Here is an 11,457-nt window from a genome sequence, read left to right on the forward strand (position 1 = left end):
CCATAAATCCCAAACGGTTTGTCTGATTTTGATTTAATTTGGCAAACATATCAATCACCTGAAATGTATTTGCCTTTTAGGTTTTGGGATCCGTAAGTCCTAAATATTACTCACTACGTAGTTATAGATTTGATACATTCTGTGTCATAAAATCACATTTTCTCCTCTCGTTTTTTTCGCGATTTTCTTCAAAAGCTCTGCGTTTCACTTCATTTTCTGCCACATTCTTTGTCTTGAACCTCATTTTCCGCTGTCTTTTTTTCGCGATTTTCTTCAAAAGTTCCGCATTTCATTTTCTCGGCCACCCTGTATACTCTCTGGCATTCAGTTCTCCGAGTATGCCCAGCACGAACCACCGTGATCTTCTATTGTAAAGATAATTATTCTCCTGACAAACCATCATCCCGAGATAATGTACTGATTTCACTCGTGAAGTCTCACACGCAGAGGTGTTGTGACATTCAATTGATCATTAGGAGTTGCCACTCTAATGTTAAATGCAACGTGACAACAAGGATTGACTTGTCAATTGAGCGGGTACCAAACTCTTGAACAGTAAATGCAAACAGATACTCATTTTCATATTTAATTTTAGTTTTAGCACACAAGACGATCGTAAAACTCATCTCAAACAATGGAAAAGTTGGTATTTCACATTTTCAGTGATTAAAGCGGACAGAAACAGTAAAAAATTTCTTTCCAATACCCGCCCGGGCAGATTTTATCCTGACAGATGTTTCCTCTCAGAACGGCTGGCTTTCCCCTATCCTGTTTTCCTCCAGGAACCTCCTCCTCTCTTCAATTTCGGGACGAGTTCTACACACCTAGCTAGTGGTTCAGTGAACTGGAGAACTGAAAAACTTGGTTCAGTAGTAGGTATACCTACCCACAAAACTAATCGAATAAAACTCACTCAGAAAAAGAGCCCTTACGGGATATTCATAAGCTCAGTAGGCCATTTGAGGCCAAAATCCAATGAGCAAATGTCCTTTAGGTTTTAAACATGTTTGCCAAATTTCATGAAAATTGGACTAACCGTTCGAGAGTTATGGTGAAGATGTCACATCCACTATTTCGTATGTTACGCAGAAGTGATACAGGCACATCCACCATGCAAATGTCCTTTAGGTTTTAAACATGTTTGCCAAATTTCATGAAGATTGAACTAACCGTTCGAGAGTTTTGGTGAAGATGTCACATCCACTATTTCGTATGTTACGCAGAAGTGATACAGGCACATCCACCATTTACACTATTTCGTATGTTACGCAGAAGTGATACAGGCACATCCACCATTTACACTATTTCGTATGTTACGCAGAAGTGATACAGGCACATCCACCATTTACATAGTACCTATGTTACACTATCAAAGTGTTGTGAATATGTGACACATCCACTATTGCATACGTATTTCACTAATTTTTCTTTAGTTTTTCAATGGATACGCAATTATTTTTCACCCGTGAACTTAAGTTACATATCTTTGAGATAGATTGCCCAGGGAAATTAATATTTATGTACAAGGCAATGAATCTTCAATACTGACATTTATTTTGAACATACCAGGGATAGATTAATTTGAATACCTAATATCATCTAATAATGTAGGTATAAAGTGCCTACTCGAGCAGGTAATTGAGATTTTTTCCCCCCAAACAATAAAAATCACACACAAAAACACAATATAATAATTTTCTCATTGTCTGGCCCTGTTTATTAATAGATATTTTTGGGCAGGGGCAATGTGAATACCCTACAATTATGTCCCATCGTACAAAGAATCCAACACAATAGGCTACATAGATACAAACAGCTTACTGAAGATACTTCTTGATCGTACAATAGAAAATAATTAGCTCTCCTAACCAATGAGGGAGCTCGCTCCTCCCATCTGCGCATGCGTAGTCCCACTGCACAAGTCTAGGAGCCGTAGAATAATTTTCAAAATATTAACATTATTCTACAGTGAGTTTCCTGACTAGGTGGTTAAAAAAAGTAGTTAATAGTAGTTTATCAAGACAAGTGATCTAGTTTGGTAGTTAATAAAATTGATTTTTATCTTGTGTTATATTTTTTTTCGAACTTGTGTGTTTTTTTGCTCGCCCCTATTGGACTTTATTTATATTTGGACTTGGACAATTTTTACTTGTGTGTTTTATTTTATGTTTTTTTATTATTTCTTTTTGATATTGTTTTAATTATTTTCATATTAAATGAAACAGTTTGACTATTCACACATGGAATATATTCTTCAAGCTCAAATGGCTGCTGAAAATATTGAACATGGTAAGTTGAGTTTGCTAAATTCTGATCCTTTTACAATGTGTATTTAGATTTCTTCTATTTTGCCATCAAATGCTTATTTATGTGTGTTTTCGGGTTTAAATGATCTACTTTTGCAAACGTGAATTTTATTTAATTTAGAATTTATTGGGCATCCACTTACTTACATGACTACTTACTTAATTTTTAAATAATATCTTTTATTTGTTGTTTTTTGTGGTTTAATTTTTTAATTGTTATTCTGAGAGTTACCTATTTTTTCTTTCTCAAATGTATAGATAACTTTGGAATATTACTAGATATTTATGTCACAGCACACAACTTTTTAATTTTATTGTTATTTCTATTGGGAACTTTTTGATTTCAACTGGTTCTAGTAAGTTTAGGACTAAGTTTAGATACTCACTTTTCTTCGTCTTTGAGTCTTTATGTTATTAGGGAAATCATCTAAATAATTTATTCTTCTTTTTTAAAAACTTGAAAAAATCTTTCACACACATCGGCACCAAATCACTTACAGTTGACCATGGATTTATCTAAATCAATATTGAAATCAAAAAATAATGAGTAGCTATAAATAAATAAAAATGTCTTGAAAGTTGCAAAATATTGCCAATCTCAAGTACAACGGATATGGGAGTGTTTATTACCAGCTAGTTTATTACACCTGACTCTGATACGATGATCAGTTACTTCACTTCGAGATGGAATAAAACGTGATTTATGGTGACTTTGTCGTGTTAATGATTGATTCCCTTTACAAATTTAATTTCAAGTGCTATTCAATTAACTTGCATAGGTTTTGCCAATTTTTTAAATGCATTCGTATCTCCTTGCTTTAATGTTAATGCTTATACGTGTTCTTTAAGCTCGTTGTTATCGTCTTTTAAAATTTCAAAATAACGGTCGTTCTTTTCATCTAGAATCTTCGTCAATCTTCCCTTAGGACATTTTCTCTTTTATGTAAATTATAATTTGAATTGTTTTTTGTGTTTCAGTCATCCGAAGGAAGGATGAGCAAAGCTTAAGCTCGTTGTTATCGTCTCTTTTAAAATTTCAAAATAACGGTCGTTCTTTTCATCTAGAATCTTCGTGATGGCTCTTCCCTTAGGACATTTTCTCTTTTATGTAAATTATAATTTGAATTGTTTTTTGTGTTTCAGTCATCCGAAGGAAGGATGAGCAAAGCCCAAAAAAACAGTTTTTTTGGATTTTTGGCTTTATGGTTTTTTGGACAAAATTTGCACCACCATTTTCGTGTTCCTGGTAAAAAGACCTCCCCCGCACACTCCCACCGCTCTGTCTGACATGCACAATGCTTCCCCCTCAATGAAACATGAAGAGGAAGAAGAGCTCATTGTGGATGATGATGATGATCAACATTCTGACTGTAGCTCTGATCTAGAACTACAACAGCTGAGGAGTCAAGAGTTGCTGAAACAGAAGATTATGCCGTGGTGTTGTAACACTAACCCTGCCGCATCCAGACATTCTGCTTTCACTCAAATCACATCGCCCAACAAAATGGAAGACTTCAAATCCTCCGAGTCCAACCAGTATTTCCCTGCACCAGACCACACCAAGCAATATCTCCAAGGCATGCCTCTCAACTATCCCGCATTCCTCATGAACCAATGGATCCGTAGTGCTCTGTACTGCAACCAAGACCCCAGACGGTGTTTCCCAGGTAGTCCCATGTCCATGCCTTACCCTCCCAATGTAAGGCGACCTGCCGCTGCCAACCCTCCAGGCAGACCCAGCGCCCCAGGCACCACACCTCGCGCCCCATCCAGTAGACCCAAGAAACAGTTCATCTGTAAATACTGCAATAGAGAATTCACCAAGTCCTACAATCTGCTCATCCATGAGAGAACACATACTGATGAGAGACCTTACTCCTGTGATATTTGCGGCAAGGCTTTCAGACGTCAGGACCATCTCAGAGATCATAGGTAAATATCATTTAATTATTACCTATATTGAGTCATTATTAGCATGCGAAGATTAAAGATGGTGTTGCTCTGAATACATCTCCCCCCTTTCAATTTCAATCCCTCTTGAATATTACCGCGCCCCATCCAGTAGACCCAAGAAACAATTCATCTGTAAATACTGCAATAGAGAATTCACCAAGTCCTACAATCTGCTCATCCATGAGAGAACACATACTGATGAGAGACCTTACTCCTGTGATATTTGCGGCAAGGCTTTCAGACGTCAGGACCATCTCAGAGATCATAGGTAAATACCATTTACCTAATTATTATTTTCAGTCATTATCAGCATGCGAAGATTAAAGATGGTGTTGCTCTGAATACATCTCCCCTTTCAATTTCAATCCCTCATTTGAATATTAAAATTTGTAGTGACAGACAAGAGGCAGCCATTGGGAAGTGTACTTCTCTACCCTGCCCTCTTTTCATGAATAAACTCTTTGCTTTATTTCTGTATACTCATTGTCATGTTTGTCTCCTGTTACAGATATATCCACTCGAAAGAAAAGCCGTTCAAGTGTGAAGACAATTATTATTTTGAGTCATTATTAGCATGCGAAGATTAAAGATGGTGTTGCTCTGAATACATCTCCCCCCTTTCAATTTCAATCCCTCATTTGAATATTAAAATTTGTAGTGACAGACAAGAGGCAGCCATTGGGGCGTGTACTTCTCTACCCTGCCCTCATTTCATGAATAAACGCTTTGCTTTATTTCTGTATACTCATTGTCATGTTTGTCTCCTGTTACAGATATATCCACTCGAAAGAAAAGCCGTTCAAGTGTGAAGAGTGTGGGAAAGGCTTCTGTCAGTCCCGAACACTGGCCGTTCACAAAATCCTCCACCTGGAAGAGTCCCCACATAAGTGTCCTGTATGCAGTCGCAGCTTCAACCAGAGGTCCAACCTGAAGACACATCTCCTGACGCACTCAATACCTCCCCCACCAGCACTAGACCTGTCAACCCAGCAGACAATCAAATTAGATTCCTCTCCAAGAACGAAAATAGGATTTTCTATCAATGAAATTCTTAGTCGGCGATAAATCAAGTGATGCCCTAGGATTTTCAAATTGTTCTTTCCAAACCAAAGAATCTACAAAGTAGGTATAATTTTCCTGATGAGCTCGATTTGAAGTAAATGACAAATTCAGACTATTTTCAGTCTTTGCTGTCCTTTATTTCAAATCAACGCTTTTTTTTTTGTTTTCCTAATATCTTCCTTTTTGATGTACGTTTAAATTGTTGTAGGTAGTTTCTATGTTATCAGTATCTGTTTGCATGTTTAATAGCATTAAACCTAGCAGAAAAATAAGTCGGCGATGAATCAAGTGATGCCCTAGGATTTTTAAATTGTTCTTTCCAAACCAAAGAATCTACAAAGTAGGTATAATTTTCCTGATGAGCTTGATTTGAAGTAAATGACAAATTCGGACTATTTTCAGTCTTTGCTGTCCTTTATTTCAAATTCAACGCTTTTTTTGTTTTCCTAATATCTTCCTTTGATGTACGTTTAAATAAATTTTTGTAGGTAGTTTCTATGTTATCAGTATCTGTTTGCATGTTTAATAGCATTAAACCTAGCAGAAAAATTACATGGGTACCTTTTGCTCATGTTTTATTAATGCATCCATAAGAAAACACCTCAGAAACATTTTACTCTTTGAATATTATTGTTTCTAAATGTTACACACGCCTTCTTCGTCAATACTATTCAAATTTGATTTGAATTATAATTTTGTGTTCTGAATATCAAATGAGTTGCTTGATCTCAAGTATTAATGTTGTTACGAGGCATAGGTTCACTGGGTAGATTGACACATCCACTATTTTTCAAGTACAAAGGATGTGTAGACATTACTTGAAAATGCTGAGCTCACTGGGTGATCTATTTTTATTTCGCTAATTTGATCTCAATTGCAAATTTAGTATACCTATTAGATTATCCCAAACAGTTTTAATGTTTCCAACTTATTCAAATTCTTTTTAAAGGTCAAAGATTTGTATTGAATGGATAATAAAATAAATTGAGAATGGGATTAATCAATATGCAAGATAAATCAACCTACACCTTTTGATTGCAAAAATAAGTGATGTCTGGAGATAAAAATGATCCCCAGTGATGCAATTAATAATTTATTCTATTATAAACTCATATCTCAATATTTTATCTAGTGATATCTATCCATCCATCTCTTTTAAATATTCGTTAAGGAGTAGGTGCACTGGGTTACTATGCCTCATCATCCTTCTCATTGATCCTCTGTAGTTATCTCAGCAGGTTGTCTTGTGTAACACATTTTCTAAAATTAACTTTCCATGTTTGTAGCTTTATCAGGAGTTTTATCTTTATTATGTTTATCTAAAGGGTCTTTGATAGTCGGAGGGCGTTTTTCCAATATGTACCTCTCTTTTTAAATCATTTGAACTGTTTTGACTCTGAGAAGTTTCTCCCTTGTTCCCTTGTACGATGCGTTTTAGTAATGCGTTGTTTGTTTTTGAACAACATTAAAAATTATTACTTTGGTTCAAATGTTGATTCTTAATGGACTATTTTCAGTCTTTGCTGTCCTTTATTTCAAATCAACGCTTTTTTTGTTTTCCTAATATCTTCCTTTGATGTACGTTTAAATTGTTGTAGGTAGTTTCTATGTTATCAGTATCTGTTTGCATGTTTAATAGCATTAAACCTAGCAGAAAATTACATGGGTACCTTTTGCTCATGTTTTATTAATGCATCCATAAGAAAACACCTCAGAAACATTTTACTCTTTGAATATTATTGTTTCTAAATGTTACACACGCCTTCTTCGTCAATACTATTCAAATTTGATTTGAATTATAATTTTGTGTTCTGAATATCAAATGAGTTGCTTGATCTCAAGTATTAATGTTGTTACGAGGCATAGGTTCACTGGGTAGATTGACACATCCACTATTTTTCAAGTACAAAGGATGTGTAGACATTACTTGAAAATACTGAGCTCACTGGGTGATCTATTTTTATTTCGCTAATTTGATCTCAATTGCAAATTTAGTATGCCTATTAGATTATCCCAAACAGTTTTAATGTTTCCAACTTATTCAAATTATTTTTAAAGGTCAAAGATTTGTATTGAATGGATAATAAAATAAATTGAGAATGGGATTAATCAATATGCAAGATAAATCAACCTACACGCTGAGCTCACTGGGTGATCTATTTTTATTTCGCTAATTTGATCTCAATTGCAAATTTAGTATACCTATTAGATTATCCCAAACAGTTTTAATGTTTCCAACTTATTCAAATTCTTTTTAAAGGTCAAAGATTTGTATTGAATGGATAATAAAATAAATTGAGAATGGGATTAATCAATATGCAAGATAAATCAACCTACACCTTTTGATTGCAAAAATAAGTGATGTCTGGAGATAAAAATGATCCCCAGTGATGCAATTAATAATTTATTCTATTATAAACTCATATCTCAATATTTTATCTAGTGATATCTATCCATCCATCTCTTTTAAATATTCGTTAAGGAGTAGGTGCACTGGGTTACTATGCCTCATCATCCTTCTCATTGATCCTCTGTAGTTATCTCAGCAGGTTGTCTTGTGTAACACATTTTCTAAAATTAACTTTCCATGTTTGTAGCTTTATCAGGAGTTTTATCTTTATTATGTTTATCTAAAGGGTCTTTGATAGTCGGAGGGCGTTTTTCCAATATGTACCTATCTTTTTAAATCATTTGAGCTGTTTTGACTCTGAGAAGTTTCTCCCTTGTACGATGCGTTTTAGTAATGCGTTGTTTGTTTTTGAACAACATTAAAAATTATTACTTTGGTTCAAATGTTGATTCTTAATTCCTGCTTATTACTGTAAACTTGAACTAAATGCAACGTGACAACAAAGATTGACTTGTCAATTGAGCGGGTACCAAACTCTTGAACAGTAAATGCAAACAGATACTCATTTTCATATTTAATTTTAGTTTTAGCACACAAGACGATCGTAAAACTCATCTCAAACAATGTCATAGTAATTTGTTTCCACAAAGTGTGTAGGCATGCTAATGTGTGTTGAGAGGACACTAGGCAGTATAATTTTATATTCTATGAAAGTACAATAGATGTGTAATTGCTAAGTCAATATTACATAGTTCCTAATTATATATCGTGTTGTACCCTATTGTATTGGTTCAAGTAGGTGTTTGTTTTAGCATTATATACGGGTTCTATCATTATAATTATACGTTTCGTGTTTTACCTCTAATGTTTTTCCTTTTCCTGTATCCAGATATTATCATCTTGAGCCATGCCAGTACCATTCTGTTCAAATTTATTTCATCTGTTTACATTCTGTTTATCTCATCTATGTCTATGAATGCTTAATGTATTTCTTCTGTGGTTACTGAGGGTACTATACATTTGTATGCTAATACTTACTCGCATACTTAATGTCAATAGTATGGTGCACAAATCAGGAATAATTACATGAGATCATGTTTTGATTTGGCATGATCCAAACTGACGTGACTGGAGTGTTTAACTTTCAGTTGATTTATTTTTAGAAAGCTGCTCAATTGGTTGTTCTTGATTTTTGTTTCTGGTGTAGGTAGATTGTTATCATTCTTCCAATACCTTTCCAATCAAAAAATTATAATAAGCATTTATAAGAATTCATCTTCAATTTGTGGCATTATCCTTGAATGTATTCAATTTTCTCTCAATAAATCCTCAATCATGTTTCCATTTTTCTTAAATTTCTTTAGCGACCTATACATGTTCTCTGGGTCTCAATAGATAAATTAATTTTATTTGTATGTGACTTAAATTTCTTGTTTTGTACAGTTTTGATTGTTGTTTAATTTTATTAGCTATAATTATTTATTTGAAAATTTTTCTGTATGATATAAGCTCTTTTGTTTGACTCATTATATTTTATTGTAAATCCTGCACAAAAAATACTCAAATAAATTTAAATTTTATTTGAAAAAAATTAATAATTAAAAACCATTGTAATAATTTCTTTGTACCTATTCAAGTTTCTTTTCTAGCACTTCTCTATATTTGGAGAAAAAAAAATCCAGACACCTACCTATTGAATAAGGATGTTCTCGTAAAAGTCGTAACATATGTACGTTAGACTCATTGGTGGTCCACAGGATTTTTGAAACTTTTTCTACCAAATTAAGTGAAGAATTTTGGAACACTGAATTGAATAAATGAGCGAAATTCCCACCACCAAAGACATTTTTGAAAATAACCGAAGATGGGTTAATTTTAGTAACCATTGCAATAATTTCTTTGTACCTAGTCAAGTTTCTTTTCTAGCACTTCTCTATATTTGGAGAAAAAAAAATCCAGACACCTACCTATTAAATAAGGATGTTCTCGTAAAAGTCGGAACATACGTTAGACTCATTGGTGGTCCACAGGATTTTTGAAACTTTTTCTACCAAATTAAGTGAGGAATTTTGGAACACTGAATTGAATAAATGAGCGAAATTCCCACCACCAAAGACATTTTTGAAAATAACCGAAGATGGGTTAACTTTAGTGAGTCAATTTTGGCGAGGAAAAAAAAAATACTAAAAGACTGAAACCTAGAAATAATAGAAACAAATTGATGGGCTTTCTCAAAGACGAAAGTCCACATTGACATTTCTTTTGATTACATTTTGTAGAAAGGCATCTCGTCTATCGATGTTTGTCAACCGATGCAGCTCGCTTGGCACATTGCATAATCAGTTTGCAAAATGTGAGCGTTCTATCACTACTGGATTCATGGATTCTCTTTTATTCGCTCAATTTCTTGTCAAGTTTACTGAGAGTAGGTTGTTAGATTAAATGATAGTTTCGGATTTCAATATTTTCAATTTCTCTAACTTTTATTTATATGTGAATGTTATTATTATTTTCACTCGATTTCATCGATAAAGACTCTGTTCTAATCCGCCTCACCAATTTATGACACTTTTGAAAAGGGCGTCTTCTATTAGCCACAATATTTAAAAAAAAAAAAAGATGAAGAGGACTTCAAGTCCCCAAATGTGACAAGGATGCAACACGCAACTTTTTGTTAAGATCGGTGCAACAGTTGGCAGAATTTTGGCGGCTAGTAAAGTGGTTCAATTTGTAAAAAAAAAAAATGTAAATGCAGTTTCTTTGTGTTATTATGTCACAACTTTGGTGCTCACTGCAGCATTGTAGGATTTTCCCAATAATCATATCACACAAAAGAATCATTCCAGATATGATTCTTTTTAGGATGTTCAAATCGATTGTTGTCCAAATAGATTGGTGTTGGACCAGAAAGTGACATGCTTTGAACCATAGTACGACGCTTGTATCGTTTTATCTTCTGCTTTCATTTCGGGGACTTGAGATATGTTGCATATCTGGACCATATCAGAATTCAGATCATCATGAGGCACAACCACACATAATATACACACTGCATCGCTGGAACAAATGGTGCGATTTGTGATCTTAAGATACGGATACAGACTATATTACAGGGGAAGGGGGTCTCCAGGTCTTCAGATTCCAGATGTGGTGATAACTGACGTCAAATTCACAGGAGTTGAGAATGAGAGCTTACATTGCGACGGAAGAAATCCACAGGATTTGGGAATCCGAGCTTACCTTTTTTGACAGAAGAAAATGTTAAATGAAAGATTGAAAGATACTTGCCAAATGGGCTTTGACCTATTCGATCTAAGGAAAACAAATTGAAGAAATATTATCAGGGTACATTGGTTACACTTTGTTGATAAACAGCCCAGAATTGATTTGAAAATTCTAATTTATTTTATAACAAAATACACACACATAACGAACCTACCTACCTAGTACCTAGCACCTATGGTATCTTTTAACAACCTGCACCCTATGTAAAATCAAAATCTTACTATGTATTTGCGTCTTACCCAGATAAGATCGATTGACGCCAGAGCAACGGTATGATAATTTTATTATTACCTCTACCTGTTGTAATTGTTCTACAAGATTTCAAATTAAAAATATCAGAAGGTACCTACAGTCCACTTCAACTGTGGGAAGTCCGATGACCTTTGGGTGCGCACTCGTCAAAAAATAGCTCGTTGATTAACAAGTAGGTAAGCATGTGAATAGTTGATCCCATGGGATTTTTCACGCCGAATCGAATGGTGAAACTTTTAGAACTGTCCG

At 34.4% G+C, this 11,457-nt stretch overlaps 1 protein-coding gene and 1 long non-coding RNA gene across 2 annotated transcripts; one reads left to right on the forward strand and one right to left on the reverse strand.

Moving 5' to 3' along the window:
* The first annotated feature begins 3,568 nt into the window (after positions 1-3,568).
* LOC103509287 (protein odd-skipped) lies at positions 3,569-5,515 on the forward strand. The gene is made up of 2 exons (XM_008473887.3): positions 3,569-4,238; positions 5,033-5,515. The coding sequence occupies exons 1-2, from the start codon at positions 3,595-3,597 to the stop codon at positions 5,322-5,324; spliced, it is 936 nt and encodes a 311-aa protein (XP_008472109.1). The 5' UTR covers positions 3,569-3,594; the 3' UTR covers positions 5,325-5,515.
* Positions 5,516-7,041: 1,526 nt separating this feature from the next.
* On the reverse strand, positions 7,042-9,257 carry LOC113467474. The gene is made up of 2 exons (XR_003391540.1): positions 7,655-9,257; positions 7,042-7,452 (listed from the first exon to the last, which is right to left on the reverse strand). It is a non-coding gene; the product is annotated as an uncharacterized LOC113467474 (long non-coding RNA).
* Between the last annotated feature and the right edge of the window lie 2,200 nt (positions 9,258-11,457).

Source organism: Diaphorina citri, unplaced genomic scaffold (assembly GCF_000475195.1).
Source record: "Diaphorina citri unplaced genomic scaffold, Diaci psyllid genome assembly version 1.1 scaffold483, whole genome shotgun sequence".
Taxonomy (NCBI): Eukaryota; Metazoa; Arthropoda; class Insecta; order Hemiptera; family Psyllidae; genus Diaphorina; species Diaphorina citri.

Coding starts and splice junctions, on each gene's coding strand:
- LOC103509287 (XM_008473887.3), top strand. CDS start 3,595: ATGCACAATGCTTCCCCCTCAATGAAACATGAAGAGGAAGAAGAGCTC. Junction 4,239..5,032: donor GACCATCTCAGAGATCATAG/GTAAATATCATT, acceptor CTCCTGTTACAG/ATATATCCACTCGAAAGAAA.